Source organism: Bos indicus, chromosome 16, assembly GCF_029378745.1.
Source record: "Bos indicus isolate NIAB-ARS_2022 breed Sahiwal x Tharparkar chromosome 16, NIAB-ARS_B.indTharparkar_mat_pri_1.0, whole genome shotgun sequence".
Taxonomy (NCBI): domain Eukaryota; kingdom Metazoa; phylum Chordata; class Mammalia; order Artiodactyla; family Bovidae; genus Bos; species Bos indicus.
The window spans coordinates 56072521-56090825 of NC_091775.1; the positions used below are offsets into that span (position 1 = coordinate 56072521).

At 43.7% G+C, this 18305-nt stretch overlaps 1 protein-coding gene across 2 annotated transcripts; it reads right to left on the minus strand.

Annotated features, from left to right (window-relative positions):
- Positions 1 to 132: 132 nt before the first annotated feature.
- SERPINC1 (serpin family C member 1) lies at positions 133 to 10804 on the minus strand. Of its 2 annotated transcripts, XM_019976383.2 has the most exons (8): positions 10647 to 10804; positions 8319 to 8688; positions 7440 to 7655; positions 6488 to 6625; positions 4913 to 5107; positions 4022 to 4412; positions 3043 to 3107; positions 133 to 387 (listed from the first exon to the last, which is right to left on the minus strand). In XM_019976383.2, exons 1-8 carry the CDS (start codon positions 10685 to 10687, stop codon positions 211 to 213), a joined length of 1593 nt encoding a protein of 530 aa, XP_019831942.2. In that variant the 5' UTR covers positions 10688 to 10804; the 3' UTR covers positions 133 to 210. The 2 variants fall into 2 exon arrangements, with proteins under 2 accessions (XP_019831942.2, XP_019831943.2); XM_019976384.2 differs by lacking the exon at positions 4913 to 5107.
- Positions 10805 to 18305: the final 7501 nt, after the last annotated feature.

Here is an 18305-nt window from a genome sequence, read left to right on the forward strand (position 1 = left end):
TTCACTTTCTTGACCCAGATGTGTTCACTGGTAGAGAAAAGTCGAAAGCCTCGTTATACCAAATGCCGAGCAGCATCTCTATCCATTTCTCCTTTCCTTGCCTTCATTTCAGATGGCAAAGTCCATTCATAATTGTCAGATATGGGAAGTTGTATTTATTTTTACTTGTATTCACAAACCAAAATAGGAAGAAGTACAAAGGATAACATTTTAATCAACACAAGGGTTGGCTACTCTACCCATGAATATAATAGTGTTCAGAGCAACTTCCCTGATGAGAACCAGGAAGGGCCTGTTGGCCTTGAAGGTCACCCTGTCCGAGTTCAGCGAACGACCAGCGATGCTAATGACGGTACTTGATGCAGCTTCACTGCCTTCCTCATTTACCTGCAGGTCAAATGGGAAACAGACTGCCACGTTAGCTACTCTGCAGCTCATTACAAGAGGTACATCATCCATGGACACAGCAATTCCTCAAACATGCCACTTATTTTCCAGTTGCTATGAGTTAGGTCGGATCCCCTCTGGAACCTTACTTTTAGTCTTTTCTTTCATCCACTGTACTGATGTAAGACTTGTATTCATCCAAGCCTTGTGCTGAAAGAAAGTGCCAGGGTCCATTCAGATACTCTCTGAACCAGAAATCTGGATGTACACAAAGTTGTCACATTTCTGGCTGGCAATGTTGTACATGATACTGAACTGTATACTGAAAGACCTATTGACTCAAAATTAGAGCACCGCAGTTGAGACAGTTCCACTCTGGATCATCAAGATCCTAGATAGAACTACTGTCAACAGCCACTCAGGAACTAGGGCCTGTGAAAAGAGGATGGTCCTCTGGCTGGATGAGATGAATATTTCTCAGAGTAATAGATTGAAAGGATGGTGTTGGAGCTTACTGATAAGTAGAACTGCCACAGATCTGGAGGGAGATGGGAGACACCTTTAGAAATTTTGCTTGAGCACCTAGAATGTCACTAAAACTGTGTCCCTGCCTCCAAGGAAAGCATTTCAGACCCCTGAGCTTTGAGAGAAGCTGGTTGATGATTTCCCCTTCCTCATTCCTTACCACCTCTCCCTTCTACACATGCTATCGAATTCACGATCGTTTTAGTACTAAGAGCAGATGAACTTTTGTAAGACCAGGGCCCTTTTACTCAAATCAGATTCTGGTTTTCAGTGGCTTCTCAGGAGACAATCAATTAGGGTCCTTGTGTATAGGGCTCCCAAGAGCCATGGAGGAACCTTGCATCATTGTTTAGTGGGCTCAGGTAGACAAAATGAAACTGAACTTTTGCTTCTTCTTGATCGTAACTCAAGGCCCTCATGGAGGTCTGAGTTGACCACTTCCATTTGGGGTCCATGGAAGAAGATTCTCAGTCATAGTTAAAATCCTGAGGACTCATCTTCTCTTGCAGTCTAAATGTTATTTCTTCCATAATCAATATGGCTTCAGTATTTTCACTTCCAAAATCATTAATCCAGTATTCATGTAAAATCCCCTGTTCTGACCTCAGAATCTTTTAAGATATATATCTTTCTACTCTTGCTTTGGTCCTATTGCTCTATAGAATATAGTCCCGCATTGAGGATTTTATTGCCTAGCCCATTGCCTTTCTAACCTAACTCCTGCTATCGTGTGACCTAGACAATTAAAATGTCTTGGTAGGAGACCCATTCAATACTCTAAACTTCCATTTCTTTCATCTCATTGAACCCAATGAGCATTGCCTTCACTTCAGCAAACCAGTCCGTGGCTACACTTTGAAGTTGCCATCTCTCAGAACATCTCGACCTTTGAAATTATAATTACATTATCCTCTCAGTCTATAACCTTCTGTTTTTTTCAAACTATCACATTTCCTCACTCCCATTAAAATTACCCTGGCTTTTTCCTGTCCCTTGATCCTTCCACTTTCCTCCTAATGACATATTTCCCACTGAGCTTGGACTTTGTAACTATATTTACTAGCACCATGCTCTGAAATCTATCTCTTCGACCACAGTCTCCTTTTTGAGATTTCTAAATTTTATGACCTCTAACATTGGCCTATCACATTTCCCTCACAGCCTGGGTCCCCCAAAGAATGGTCTACATAAGTGGTTCGCAAACCTGGATGCGCATCAGAATTCTTTGAGGAGCTTTGTAAATATACAGATATTCAGACCTTGAGTCAAGCTCTCTAGATAACTAATGCTATTGATCCATAGTTCAGTATTTGTTTGAGAGCCAGAAGTTCTATAGGCTTTACACAGCTCTTACTCCAGTAAAGGTTTCCATGGGCATCTTAGTTGGGGCAACACTGGGTTAAGCAATATTGAATCATTTTCTTCACTGTGGAACTGCTCAGACATCAACACTCCAATGTGCTTTGATTTTCTGTTAACTTCCCTAGAAGAGGATATACATTTATTTGACCACCTAACTTTTTATTACCTGCAGCGTAGTCTAGAGTTCTAGTTTTCTGGAACACACTGTAGGACACTACAGTGATGGTCTACACTCACCAGCTCTTTCTTACTTTCCATTTGCTCTTCAATCATTACAATTAGGACGTGCCCCCACTACACTGTCCAAATGCCTCAGGGGAAAGTCACCTGCGGTCACTTTTCAGTCTTCTCACTAGATGCTTTCCATTTTCTTAAAACTCCTTCCTGGGTTTCCATAAGCTCATCATCTCCTGGTTCTCCTTTTAATGCCTTTGCTGGCTGCTTTTCCGGTATCACCTTCACCTTAATGTCTGTGTTCCCAGGAGAGGTAGCGGATGGAGGGTAGAACAATTAGACCACGAGGGCTTCAAGTTAGAGTTATGTATAGAGGAGGACACTATAGACTTGGGGTTTGAGGGACCTGGAAACATGCCTTTTATCACAGTTGTCACCTACTGTTCAAACATCTGCTGTCTACACCGTAAGAGCCAATGAAGGAATGACTCCAAAGTTACTCATCATATGAGATACTGATGTATTGAATAATAAAGCAGCATGGTAACAAAAAAAGCAAGCATAAGAAGAGAGAGCGGAGAGAGGTGTATTTACCTCAAGAAATGCCTTGTGGAATGCATCTGAGACATAGAGGTCGCTCCGACCTTCTGCAACAATACCTAGAAGGAAGACCAGAGAAAGATCTGTGAAATGGGAGAAAGTTGGCTTCAACCCACAGAGAGGAATTCAGTTTGGATTAAGAGGTCCTTTGGGACTTTTAGAAAAATAGAAATCCTGGACCCTCACCTAATGATACCCTCAAAATCAATACACATTAAAAATAATAAAATACTTTGGGTTTATTCAGCCTGGTTCCTATGAAGTTAATCTGGTGCTTTAGCTTATGGGGGTTTGGGGGTTAAGGCTGAGGACCCTGTTCTTAAAGAAATGCTCACTCCATCTAGTAGCAATGTCTTTCCTTCCAGGGTGACAACACCTTGAAGAAAGGGTATGGTTCTGAGACCTAGTTTAAAGGCAGCCCATTACACATGAATCCACTTAACTAATGTTGTAAACTTCTTTTTAAAAATGAGATATTTTAATGCATATTTTTCAAGGATGGTGTGTTGGAAGAACCAAAACAACTTAACACTATTATCAGAGAATCACAACTGGGAAGGCTTGTCTGCATCTGTCCAGAAGCCCTTTAGAATATCAGGAAGGGCTATTAAATGTCAGCTACAGCTCTTTGGTGGGACTTGGATGTCCTTGGCTCTTAATCCTAGCTGTCTCTTTGCTCTGAACTCTGGTGGTTTTCAAGTTTCTCTCTACCTGGTCCCACCTCTTCTATGAGTTACAGACTCCAAAGGTTCCAGTGCCAGCTGGGCCCATGGAGATCCAAGAGCCAGCTTCCCCTCGTACACAGGAGAGAACTGATCCCTTGAGAGGGAAGGGATTCCCCTGAGTTGGCAGTAGGACTGGGATTAGAATCCAGGTGTCTGGACTCCCTCTCGTCTACTCCTTCCCCATCTCTTCCACCTTTGGTCAGACAACTCTGAGGGTAGAGAAAGGAGGAAACCCTTCCTGCCCTCACCTGGGAGCCTGGACTTCTCAGGACTGAACAGGTCTTCGAGGCCCATGTCTTGCAGCTGCTCCTTCACGCTGAAGCTGTCCTCGATGCGGAAGCGGGGCATGTGGACCACCAGCAGCGTCTCTGTCAGCTCATCCAGCCACTCCTGCAGCATGTCTGGGGTGAGTTCCTGTTCCACCTTGGCCAGGGTCTTCTCCAGCTTGGGCAGGATGAGCACCATGGTGATGTCATCACCCTTGAAGGGCAACTCGAGCACCTGGGTGCTTTCTGCTACTCTCCGATAGCGGAACTTGCTTTCCTGGTACATCATGAGTACTGAACATGACTCCCCATCAGCCTTGTAGAACAGTTCCTTCCTTGTGTTCTCGGGACTGAACTTTGACTTCCACAGGCCCTGGAGGAAGACACCAGGTGCGAGAATCACAAAGCAAGAAGACCAGAAACATCCGTAGGAGAATGCTGACATGAAAAACAGTCAAAATATTTTATTACATTAAAAAAGTGAAGTTGCTCAGTCGTGTCTGACTCTTTGTGACCCCATGGACTGTAGCCTACCAGACTCCTCCGTCCATGGAATTTTTCAGGCAAAAGTACTGGAGTGGGTTGCCATTTCCTTCTCCAGGGTATCTTCCCAATTCGGGGATTGAACCCAGGTCTCCCTCATTGCAGACACTTTACCATCTGAGCCACCAGGGACGACCATGGAAGTGCAATTTTTAAGAACAAAGACCTAGAGGGATGTGCATAAAAAGGCTTTTTAATACTGACTGTGTCAGAGTGACAGAATCATGAGTGGGGTTTTTTTTTTCAATGAATTTTCTGTATTTTCTAGATTTTTCATCAATGACTATTTGCTTTTATAACAAGAAAAACATAAAAACAAAAATAACCTACTGGCCTCTTGGCAAGTCTCTTCTGGAGTTTAAATCTAATTGCCTTTTGCCTTCTGCCTCCCACCAGCCTCCTTCTCAAAGACCATCCTCCAAAATGCTGGGCTTTCTCCCTGATGAATAAAGCCAGACAAAGGTAGTAATCCCAGGGAGTCATCTGGGAGTCCTGCCAGGCAGAGAATGAGGCCTGGCCAACTTCCTGTTCAAAGAGGGAAGGGATACAAGATACTGCTTTGACATTTCCAAGATGTAGTTAGCATTCCTTGTCATCTTCTGGCTCTTTGATTTGGGGACAAGTCACTTAACTCTTTCAGTGGTGGTTCTTCGCTTGTAAAATTAGGAGCTGGTTATCCCTAATATTTGTAGGATGCTTACTGTGTGCCAGTCACCGCTCCAGGCATTTTGTATGCATTGACTTAATCCCCTCAGTAACCCTGTGAGGCAGATGTATCATTGTTACCACTTTATAGATGCAGAAACTGGGACACGGAAAGGTCTTAAGTAACTCTCTCAAGTTTGTAGTCACAAGTGGAAGAGTCAGAATTTAAACTAAATACTGTCTGAGCAGCTCAAGTTCTCATTTGTGATGTCATGAGAATCAGAAGGCAAAGTGTTTCATAAACTGCAAAGGGCAGTCAGTACACACTGTAGAAATGCAACCTACTGCGTTCTTGGCATGAGGGAACCCCCAAGCAACAAAGCAGTTGGCAACAGCAGTGACGGGCTAACCCTCCAGGCCCAGTCGGGGAGAAGAACACATCTAGAGCATGACCCGGGAGGGCACAATTCAACCTGTGTTAAGCTGGTGGGCCTCCTGAGTGTCAGTGGTCTGTTTATTCCCACTATCCTCTCCCCTCATCCTTTTTCCTAAATGTAATCAAGTTGGAACAATCTTCAGAACTTGACTCTCTGAGAAAGACAAAGCCATCTGCATGATCATGTCACAAGTCCTCTGCAAAATTTGAGGTTAGTCTGGTACCAGGAGGTTCAGAAGCTTCAGGCAAGAGGAATTTTGAGATGCTGCAGAAGCTGCTCTAGATGATGGAGAAAACCTCATCACTGAGGATTGTCTATAGACTCTGTCATTTTGTTCCAGATTTCAAAATGAAGTTAACTGGACAGAAGAAATCATCACATACTTATGAGAATTTATTATCATGCACACCTTGCTGCTGAGCATGCTGGTCTATGAATGTGTACACGCTGCCTTGGGCCCAGAGACATTACCAGGCCCCCTTTGGACCTCAGTCCAGCAACCACAGCCCTAGACATGACTCTAGACTCAGCAAATTTGTATTTATGCCCAGACCACGCATGTACTATTTCTCAAAATGATCTGCCTACACATGCCCAATGGTATGAAGGAGAGTGAGCTGGAGGGAAATATGTCATCCCTGAGGTCTCTCCAGGGTCATTTTATTTTTTTGCATTTATTTTTTTAAAATATATTTATTTTTAATTGGAGGATAATTGCTTTACCATATTGTGTTAGTTTCTGCCATACATCAACATGCATCAGCCATAGGTATACATATGTCCCCTCCCTCTTGAGCCTCCCTCCAGCACCATTTTTGAGTACCTTGAAGTAAATGGTGTTGACTAGCACCAGGACAGTGAACTCATTGATGGCTTGTGGGGGAATGACATCAGTGATACGCCCTTCAGTCTTATTGGATATCCATTGGTTGATAGTCAATCTGGACTGCTCTGCATTTCCCTGAGGAGAACAGGAAACAAACCTACCCAACTGTGCTATTCAATTGGCTTCTCCATCTCCCCATGCAGAATTTTATTTTGTCCATCATCCCTCCACTCTTTCCCACCATTTTGTTAAACCATCACTCTAACCCAGATTGGAGAAACCACACATATCTAGCATATTGTTGTGGATCTTCCATAGAGTTAATAAATATTAACAGAAGAAAGAGAAAGAAAAAGAGGAAGAAATAAAGAAACAGAAGAAGAGAAAAATAGTCTAGAAAAAGAAAACAAAATATTATCTTCTTTGACTTTGGAAACCTGAACTCTTATGAGTATTCATGAGATGTGTTCTCTAGGAAGCCCAGGAGTGATGGTGGAGGTGCAGGGGGCACAGGAGAGATGTCCATGTGATCCAAAAAGTTTGAGAAATACTTTTGAATAAAATCAGTAGACTTCTTTGTTGCAGGACTTTTTTTTTTTTTTTTTTAACTTTTTAAGTAAGTCTGTTTATTGAAAGGATCTGAAAATAGTAATAATGCTTGCAACATTTAAGGTCTACAATTGCTCTGTTATGTGAACGAGTGCCCACGTTCTGAATGCCACTGTTACAGGATTTTTATAACTTTTTCAGAGGAGCCTCTGCAATCCATAGATAGCACTGATTTCTCAGGTTTCAAATAAGAATACATATCCCAGGGGCTCTGACTTAAAACACCTCTTCCTGCCTTCAATTAGCATAGCAGTGTTCATTAGGATCCTGCTTCCTTGTCTCTTTAACTTCTGAGTAGAGAGGAAGAACTCTGAGGTCTGGGATGACATCTGGAACTCACCTTGAAGTCCAGGGGCTGGAGCTTGGCCCCATATACCACCTCACTGATGTCCTGGTAGGTCTCATTGAATGTAATGGATTTGTCTCCAAAAAGACGGTTGGCTGATACCAACTCAGAGGATTTATTGGCTTTTCGATAGAGTCGGCAGTTCAGTTTGGCAAAGAAAAAGTGGATCTGATCAGAAGTTTTCTCAGAGATGGTATCAAACTTAAAAACCTGTAGAAGCCAAAAGAAAATAATGGTGGGTCTGGTGGGACAGCCTGGTTCACATGATCGGTGAGCATCATGCCAGGCAGCCCCTGACCAATAGTCATCAAGCACAGTGCCTGGCACAGCATAAACATTCAACTCATGCTTTCTAAAGGAATACATGGAAAAAAGAAGAAGAAAGCGGGGGCTTCCCTGGTGGTCTAGTGGTTAAGAATCTGCCCACCAATGCAGGGGACATGGGTTTGATCCCTGGTCTAGGAAGATTCCACATGCCATGGGTTAGCTAAGCCCATGCGCCACAAGTACTGAGCCTGTGTGCTGCAACCACTGAAGCCTGTGAGCGCTAGAGCCCATGCTCTGCAACAAGAGAAGTCGCCACAATGAGAAGCCCGAGCACCACAACGGAAGAGTGTCACCCTCTCTGGGCAACTAGAGAAAAACCCATGCAGCGACAAAGACCCAGCACAGCCATAAATAAATAAATAGATAAATAAATAAAGGATGTGTTAAAAAAAAAAGCGGGGGGGTGGTGGGGTTAGGAAGGAGAGAGAGAAAAAGAAACACAAAGAGCCGGGGACACTACCCAAAGTCTCGAAAGGGTGCTTAAGCACATGGATGTTCTCTTAGGAGTTACAGCAAGGAGCTGGGCAGAAGGGCTTTGAGTTGTACCTCCATCAACTGCTTGAGTGTGTTGTCACAGGCACCCAGCTTGGTCATAGCAAAAGCTGTGGAGATACTCAGGGGTGACAGGAAAATGTTGTCATTGTTATTCTTGGAGTCTGCCAAATGCTGATAGAAGGCAGTGGCAAAGTGGGAATTGGCCTTGGACAGTTCCCAGACCCGCCGGTTGGTGGCCCCAGGGATCTTCTGCTCGGAGCCTTGGCCCTCAGTTGCCTTCTTCTCTGAGGAACGGTAAATACACATGGGATTCACAGGAATGTCCCGAGGTTTGGCTGTGCAGACGTCTTCCACAGGGCTCCGATGACAGGTCACACAGCCCCAGAGGCCAATAAGCAGCAAAGGGAGAAGACATATACTCCTATAGGGGGACAGAAACCTGAGTTAAGCTAGGCTGAGAAATCCCCTCCCCACTGTCCACCACAGATTTACCCTAGTAGATCACCAGCCCACACTGTGTGGCCAAGAGGGCCAACACCTTTGAAAAGTACAAGGGCCAAGGACAAGTTCATTCCTGGACTCCTTACCCTGGACATAGTCCTGTTGAAATTAGAGTCAACTGTGGGAGTAACGATGTTATTAGAAGTCTTGTGTGCTCAATGCCTCATGCTGGAAGAAATGAAGAATGCGAAGCTTCCAACTGGTGAAATGGACAATGCATACATGAAATATGGCAGGGAATTTTAGTGCCCAGGGAAAACTTAGGTCAGTTGGAGGAGCCATTAACAGAAGCTATTTAGGGAAGGGATTTTAACCTGGATGTTAAAGGACTGGGAAGAGTTTGATTGACAGCAACACCAGAGGGCTAAGAAGGAATGTCTGGGGCAAAACTACAATCTATGTGCTGAAAACTCTGAAATCTCTAGCTCCAGTCCTAGTCTTTCCACTGAGTTCCAGACCAGTTGTTTGCTGGACAATTCCACCTGGATGTCCTGTTGATCCCTTAGTGAAATACAAATAAACTGAACTTGTCTCTCACCCAAACACCTGCTTCTCCTTCTATGTCCCCCAGCTCAGCAAATGGGACCTTCAGGTACCCTGTCATCCAATCTAGAGACCTGAGAGCCATCCAGGATTTCTCCCTCTCTCCCTTCTCAGTAGTCAGACCCTAGATGCTATGCATTGTTTTCTTGTTCTCTCACTGCCTTAGATCAGGTCCTCATCATTTTCTGTTGCCTGCAAATTTTAGTAACTTCCAAAGTGTGTTCACTAAAGTAAATAAAACCAGTCTCACTTTCAAAAAAAAAGGATATCATGAAATTGACAAACTAGGAAAATCGGGACACCCAATTAAGTAAACAAAGTGATAAACTCTATTATCGTGTTTTTATAGATAAGACATGAGGAGCCAGACACTTCCTCTGGTTGACTTGGGGCCCTAGGCCTACAGAAAGGAGTCTGTACATGGGTACTGACTCTTCACAATCTTCCCGCAGCAGAAAAAGACAAGACATGTAGGTGGTGTAGAAAGGACTCGCCAGAGTGGTCTTCCGGGCAAGTGTGGGGCTGGCTGGAAGCTGGGGGCAGCTGAAGGGTACTTGGTTTCTTGCATGATCTGAAGTCAACCCTGAAGTCTTTTTAAGAACAGAGGCACTGAGTGGGAGAGCGGAGGTGCTGAGCGAGCTGTGGACGACAGGGTGAGGAAGCAGGGAGAAACTTGCCATTCATCTCTCCAGCTGGCTTGCCTCTGTTTCCCGTATTATCCCTCAGCTACCCTTAGAAATAAAAGTGGAGGCTGTGGGGGCCCTGGGAGCTTTGTTAAGCACAAAGAAAAACCAAGGTGATCAAGCCAGAGCCTCACTTTTAGCTTCCTGTAAAAAAAAAAAGGAAGGAATGTGTATGATGTTAAGAGATGATCCTTTGTCAAAGGTCACTGAGACCTTGGGAGGGAGTTGGGGTTGTGACAGGAAAGCGGGGTGGGCAGGGCGGAATTGGGTGGAAGGAGCAAAAAGAGAGTTAGGAGATCCTCACGCATTACATTGGCTCCCTCTTTCCAGATATATGGCAGGCCCAGCGCTTCCCCTTGGAGTGTCTCCTGGGCTGCTGAGAGGGCTGCCGCAGAGCAGCATCTCTTCTGAGGGAACACATCCCCCTTGTTTCTTGGGTTGGGAATCCAAGGTGTGGCTTAGGGAAAGGCCTTATCCCAGGAACCAAGCGGGAGGGAGGGTACTCAGGATGATGTCTTCCAAACGAGTCTCATTATAACTACCAGGGTGAGAGGGCCCGGTCTTCTTGAAGGTGTCGCGGTCACCCCGGCAAGCCCCTCAGAGGTCAGGAAACCCAGTGAGGGCATGCGGAGGGGAAGCCCACCCCTCTTACCTTTTTCCAGCGGTGACGGTTCCTATCCCATTGGAAATCATGGTCGCTAATCTTCCACAGGTCTGAGCGAGTGGAGATAGTGTGGTCTGAGGCAATCCCTCTGGACTGGTTCTTTCCTCTACATCTGACTGGGGTTCCAGAGGCTAGGGTGGGGGATGGAGCTGGTGAGGAGGGGAGGCCCGAGGTCAAAGGCTGATGACCGGCTCCCAGGGTTAAGTAAAGTGTGGAGCCCAGTGTTGGTTAATTAGTAGAGAAGTTTTAAAGTTCAGTCAGGTCCAGAGAAAAAGGCCCACCTTTCTTCCTCTTTTCATCTTTACAGAAAAGGAAAAGGACATGTTCACAAAATTTCATCAGAAAATACCTGACAGATGAGAACTCTGTCTGCAGGAACTTTTTTTTTCCTGGTTAACCAAACCGGGAAGTAGAAAATAGTACATACTCTATATAAATAAAATAGTATTACTGTATGAGCCACCAGGGAAGTCCCAAGAATACTGGTTGCCATTCCCTTCTCCAGGGGATCTTCCTGACCCAGGGATTGAACCCAGGTCTCCGGCATTGGAGGCAGATTCTTTACCATCTGAGCCACCAGGGAAGCCCAGTATATAACTAGCCAAGTTGAATGTCCAGAAAATTCTAGCTTTCTACCTCTCAGTGCAATGCCCTCTTTCTCATAGCTTTTTAAGGAGACAGAATAAAAGAGGTGATGTTATCTAATCAGAGGGGAGAGAAGAGAAATCAAACAGGCGCTACCTTCAGGCCTCTGAGAGACCATGTGTCTGTGACCCAGACAGGTTACACCTTTGTGTAAAATGGCCTCATTCCCCATTCAGCCTTGAAGTGATTTGAGAGGGACACGATAGCAGGGGCCTCAAGGTGCCACCACAGACATTTCTTAAGGTGGAGGAGCTAGGTGAGGAATACTTAGAAAAATTCTATTGGGGGATTGGGAGACAGTGTGGGGCAGGCGAAAAACAAGCTTGCAACTGCTGAAATACTTCTAAAAAGCAAACAGAATGAATTATATTTATGTATATTGTTAATTTTACTTATTTTAGTAATTGGGGAGATGAAGTCAAATTAGTGGAGATAAAGGGCAAGGTTTATATTTATTTCCCTCTTCCTAAACAAACCAAAAACAGTATGACAAGGATTGCTACAAATGTAGATATAAGCCACCTTCTGTGTGATTGAAGACTAGTATTAAGTTGGTATTGTCATAGGCATTCTAAAGAGTTCTCTATTCATTAGACAGGAGAAACCTCTACCCAGACTGCAGTTGTGTCTAATTTATTTTTAAACTTTTTTGGCCGCACCCTGTGGCATGTGGGATCTTAGTTCAGGACTCGGGATTGAACTTGCACCCCTCGCATTGGAAGGCAGAGTCTATTCCCTAGACCACTGGGGAAGTTCCTATGTCTAAGTCTTGGCTGATTTAAACTTTGGACACTATGACGGCCTCTGTGTATGGTATGAATGGTTACAAGGAACAGTCCTAAAAAGCCCCAGAACGGTCAGAGTCTCTTGTCACTCCAGATTAAAGGCAATTGGAAAGTCTCCTGTTCAACCACTTGTTCTCAGCAAACATAGAGCACTACCTAGACAGCAGGCACTGTTGTAGAGGCTGGGAGCTCCAGTCAGGAAGACATGCAGCGATCACATAAAGAACCAATATATAAAAAATAAACCTGGGACTTCCCTTCCAGTGGCTAAGACTCCGTGCTCCCAATGCAGGGGGCCTGGGTTCGATCCCTGGTCAGGGAACTAGATCTCACATGCCGCAACTAAAGATTTAGCATGCTGCATCAAAGACCCCGCACAGCCAAATAAAATAAAATAAACTTAAAAAAAAAATCTGTAACATGTTGTGTGTGCTTAGTTGCTCAGTCATGTCCCACTCTCTGCAACCCCATTGACTGTAGCCTGCCAGGCTACTCTGTCCATGGGGATTCTCCAGGAAAGAATACTGGATTGGGTTGCCATGCCCTCCTCCAGGGGATCTTCCCAACCCAGGGATCAAACCCAGGTCTCCCACATTGGTGGCAGGTCTTCCACATTGCTGGCAGATTCTTTACCATCTGAGCTACCAGGGAAGCCCACATTAGGTATTAATAAGGGTTACAGAGGAAAATACAACAGGGCAAGGGAGTAGAAAGTGATGAGAGGAGATAGGGACATTATTGTAGAACGGTGGTAGGAAAGTCCTCCCTCATGAACTAACATTAAGGAAACAGAATAAAGTTGGGGGCGGGGGGAGGAGGAACCACATAGTACTTTCAGGAAGAGCTTTCCACATAGAAGAAACAGGAGATAACAAACATCCTGAGGTGGAATATGCAGTTCAGACCTATTGTTCCAACTTGTAGAAGTTGTGAGACATGCCTTGGAGGAAGGCAGACGAAGAGATGGAGCACAAGGGGTGAAGAGGGTCTGGTGAACATTTGTGGGAAAAGAGATGAGGATGCAGATACCACCAGACCAGGTAGTGAAGAACTATACATCAGCAACTGGGTTTAATATGTTCATTCATTGAGTCATATGCTCATTTAATTAACATGCTTTTAATAAATGCCTATAGGTACCAGGCATGGTTGGTGCTGGGCCTGGGTATATGAAGATGACTTTGCTCTCCAGGAGCTCCATGCTTCACAGTAGACCCCAGACATGATGATAAACATGCCCATCAATGCTACTGGTCATCTGACTAAAGCTGGAGCAGGAGAGGGGAAGATCAGGAGGTGATAATAGTGTAAGAGATTTCCAAGACTAAGATACAAAGTCTTTTTATTTTAAAATAATTCTAAAGTAACAAAAAAGTTGCAAAAGTAATACAAAATATTCTTATACATCCTTTACCCAGATTCCCCAAATATTCACACTGTTCTCATCTTACATTTGCTTTCTGTTGTTTCATACCCCTCTCTTCCTCCCCATCTCTATATTTTCTGTATTGTTTTAGAATAATTTGCAGATATAAATGCCTTTTTATCCTTATATAGAGTGAGGTTCCTAAAAACCAGAACATCTCTTTATATGATCACAGTATAAAATACACAAGATTGATAGTAATACAGTACCATTTTCAAATCCATAACTCTTATTCTAAATTTACCAAATGTCTATATTCTTTATAGCAACTGGTTCTCAAAAATTTGGGTCTTAGGATCTCTTTTTAGTCTTGCTAAATTACATTTAAACATAATTATTTAAATAATACATACATAAAATAACTTTAACTTCATGCATACACTGAAAGGTTTGCATGGGGGAACTCCCAGGATCACACCTTGGGAAACATTAATTTTCAGGCCCTGAAAGTCCCTGCCCCACCACTTCCAGGTCCAGGGTCACACACTGCATTTAACTGTCATGCTTCTTTGGTCTCCTCTAGTTTGAAACAGTTGCTCTCTTTTCTTTGTCTTTCATGACTATGGAATTTTTTAGAGTACGGGCCAGCTATTTTTGAAGAATGTCTTTCAATTTGAGTATATCTGAGGTTTCTACAGGATTTGAAAGTTACACTTTTTTTTTTTTTGGTAGGAATACTAAAGAAATAATACTGTGTCATTCTCAGTGCATCATATCAGGAGGCACGAGGTATCAATTTATCCCATTAATTGGGATAATTGATGTCAGTTTTGATCACTTAAGTTAAATAAGATCAGGACTGTAAAATTATAACATTTCCCTTTTTATTAAGTAAGTATCCTGTAAGAAGATACCTTGAGAACATGATAACATTACTTTTCATCCAACTGTCACATGCTAATTTTAGCATCCCTCAGTGGTTCTTCTGTAAGGCTTTTAAAGCACTTTTCCTAGTTCCCATCTGATTCCTTAAGAAGAATTATCATTGAAACCATTAGAATTCAGACTTCAACTAAAGTTAGACAACACACTCTCTTGCTAGGGTGTGAGGAAAATGCCCTTTCACTCATTGCTGGTGGGAACGCAGACTGCTATAACCCTTTGAAGGAAAAGTTGGCAATACTAACATTACAAATGAGTTTACCCTTTGAGCTGGAAATTCTACTGCAGGAAGTGTATCCTACAGATATATCTGCATGGGTATAAGTAAGGTTACCAGTTATAACTTGATTTGCATAGCAAAAGATTAGAAACAATTTCCACTTACAGCAAACTAGTTAAACCAACATACATCCCCACAATCGAAGACTATGCCACTGTCAAAAAGAATGAGGCTCTTTTCTATGTGCTGATATGGAAGGGTTTCTAGGACCACTAAGTAGAAAGAAGCAAGCACTGCCAAGCAGTGCTTAGAATGTGCTACCTTTCGTATCACATATTGGGGTTGATAGGGGTAGGTGTCGACAGACAAGGGTGGGAGTGAGTTTTGTCAATATGAATCTTAATTAATTTTCTATTTTTGAACATGTCAATGCATCATTTAGTCAAGACGGTATGGACTTTGTGAGCAACAAGGGCATCAGTGTTGTATTCCACAGAGGCTTGGGGAGACAGGAGTATAAGGGCATGACGTGAAAAGTGGTGGCAGCACCAAAGAGAAACTAGACGCAGCTTGAGCCGCTGGCTGGTGACAGAGGAGGAAAGAAGAATGAGAGTAGCCAAGGTCAGTGTCTGCAGGTGGAACTGTGGTGTTTACGTGTGCTCTGCCTGGGAAGATAATTGCTAATGACTGTATCATATTTCACTGTCTAGAATTTTAACCATTGCTTCACAGTCAGTTCAGTTCAGTTCAGTCACTCAGTCACGTCCGACTCTTTTCGACCCCATGAATTGCAGCACGCCAGGCCTCCCTGTCCATCACAAACTCCCGGAGATCACCCAGACTCATATCCATCGAGTCAGTGATGCCATCCAGCCATCTCATCCTCTGTCGTCCCCTTCTCCTCCTGCCCCCAATCCCTCCCAGCTTCAGAGTCTTTTCCAATGAGTCAACTCTTCGTATGAGGTGGCCAAAGTACTGGAGTTTCAGCTTCAGCATCATTCCTTCCAAAGAAATACCAGGGCTGATCTCCTTCAGAATGGACTGGTTGGATCTCCTTGCAGTCCAAGGGACTCTCAAGAGTCTTCTCCAACACCACAGTTCAAAAGCATCAATTCTTCGGTGCTCAGCCTTCTTCACAGTCCAACTCTCACATCCATACATGACCACTGGAAAAACCATAGCCTTGACTAGACGAACTTTTGTTGGCAAAGTAATGTCTCTGCTTTTCAACATGCTATCTAGGTTGGTCATAACTTTCCTTCCAAGGAGTAAGCGTCTTTTAATTTCATGGCTGCAGTCACCATCTGCAGTGATTTTGGAGCCCCCCAAAATAAAGTCTGACACTGTTTCCACTGTTTCCCCATCTATTTCTCATGAAGTGATGGGACCGGATGCCATGATCTTCGTTTTCTGAATGTTGAGTTTTAAGCCAACTTTTTCACTCTCCTCTTTCACCTTCATCAGGAGGCTTTTGAGTTCCCCTTCACTTTCTGCCATAAAGGTGGTGTCATCTGCATATTTGGTGTTATTGACATTTCTCCCGGCAATCTTGATTCCAGCTTGTGCTTCTTCCAGCCCAGCATTTCTCATGATGTACTCTGCATAGAAGTTAAATAAGCTTATTTTCTTATTTTCTTATTACGTACGCCTTTTCCTATTTGGAAGCAGTCTGTTGTTCCATGTCCAGTTCTAACTGTTGCTTCCTGACCTGCATACAAATTTCTCAAGAGGCAGGTCAGGTGGTCTGGTATTCCCATCTCATTCAGAATTTTCCAGTTTATTGTGCTTAGGTCAAAATCTTTAAATCTTTGAATGAGATAATAATAATATGTGGCATTTACTACACACCAGGATCTATGCTGAGTGCTTTATAGGCATTTGCTTCTACAATTCTCTTGTCAGCTCTACCAGGAATATATTATGCCCAGTTTACAGACAAAGCAACTACTATTTACAAGGGTTAAAGACTTGCCCCAAATTACAAAGCTGGCAAAGCAGAGATTCAAACCTTTGTCTGCCTGTCTCACAGGTCTTGGGCTCCTACAGGACAGCTATCAAGAAAATGTCCAGGGACTTCCCTGGTGGCACAGTGGATAGGAATCCACCTGCCAGTGTAGGAGACACAGGTTCGATCCCTGATCCTGCAGGATCCCACATGCCTTGGAGCAATGGAGCCCGTGTGCCACAACTCCTGAGACTGTGCCCTAGAGCCTGAGAACCACAACTACTGAAGCCCCACTGCTAGAGCCCATGCTCCACAACAGAAGAAGCCTCAGCAATGAGAAGCTTCTGTACCACAACTAGAGAGCAGCTCCCGCTCTCCACAACTAGAGAAAAGCCTGAGCAGCAATGAAGACCCAGCAAAGCCAATAAATATATAAATTAAAAAATTTTTTTAAAAGGTCAAAAAAAAACACAACTAAACAAACCAAAGTTACCTAGAATCAAATAAAAATTCACACACACACACAAAGAAAATGTCTGTTTTCCCAGGTTAAAACTTAGTGTCCAGTTGTTTTTCTTGAGGCAGGGTTTAAGTCACTATCTAGTCGCTCAGTCACATCTGACTCTGCGACCCTATGGACTTGTAGCCCTTCAGGCTCCTCTGTCCATGGAATTTACCAGGCAAGAATACTGGAGTGGGATGCCATTCCCTTTTTCAGGGGATCTTCCTGACCCCTGGGATGAACAATACAATACAGGGATGGAACCTGTATTGCAAGCAGATTCTTTATTGTCTGAACCACAAAGGAATATACTCACCCTCCTGTGAGTAGTCTCTATCAACTTTGTCCAGGAGTCCCTCAAAATCCAGGGCCCAGAAGAAAACTCAGGGGCTGCCACCATTTCCTTTGTCTACCCAAATTTTATCACAGAGCATTTGTCTTTGAGGCACATTCCAAATGTGATTTTTCCAGGCAGTCCTTTAGAGTCTTTAATACCAGCCCAGTCTTTAATTCTCTTGCACACAACTCCTCTTGGCTTTCATTGTGAAGATTTTGATGACCCCAAATCCCTTTCCTCTTGGTACAGCTTAGACTGGTTTGGTACAGCTTAGACTGGTTTGATGAGGAAAAGAAAAAGCAGCTGGTATGTTGGGTGGACTAATTTGGGTCTCTGTCTCTGTCTACACACACACACACACACACACACACACACACACAGAGTCATTAGTATTCTGTAAAATGTTTTTTTTAATAACTTTATTTATTTTTGGCTGTGCTGGGTCTTCATTGCTGCATGCGGGCTTTCTCTACTGGTGGTGAGCAGGGGCTACTCTCTAGTTGCAATGTGTGGGCTTCTCACTGTGGTGGCTTTTCTTGCAGTGGAGCTCGGGCTTTAAGGTACACCAGCTTCAGTAGGTACAGCATGTGGGCTCTAGAGCACAGGCTCAATAGTTGTGGTACATGGACTTAGTCGCTTTGTGGCATGTGAGATCTTCCCGTATCAGAGATCAATCACTTGTCTCCTGCATTGGCAGGCCAATTATTTACCACTGAGCTACCAGGAAAGCCCTGTGAGATGTTTTAATAATTATGTACCTTAAAATCAAATTCTTCATGGAAAGGTCTAACCGTTTCTGGAAGTGGAGGCAGACTTTCGGAACTTCTATTAGATAAAAAGTAGCACTACTTCTATGCTGAGCATAAACAAGGTTGGAAGGAGCTCAGAGGGCCTCTCTACGTTTT

Bases quoted from the DNA above. Each gene is read 5' to 3' on its own strand.
- SERPINC1 (XM_019976383.2), bottom strand. From the start codon at position 10,687: ATGATTTCCAATGGGATAGGAACCGTCACCGCTGGAAAAAG. The intron at 8,689-10,646 runs GTAAGAGGGGTG...GTCCCCCTATAG, and splicing joins ACCGTCACCGCTGGAAAAAG to GAGTATATGTCTTCTCCCTT. The intron at 7,656-8,318 runs GTACAACTCAAA...TGGCTTCTACAG, and splicing joins CACTCAAGCAGTTGATGGAG to GTTTTTAAGTTTGATACCAT.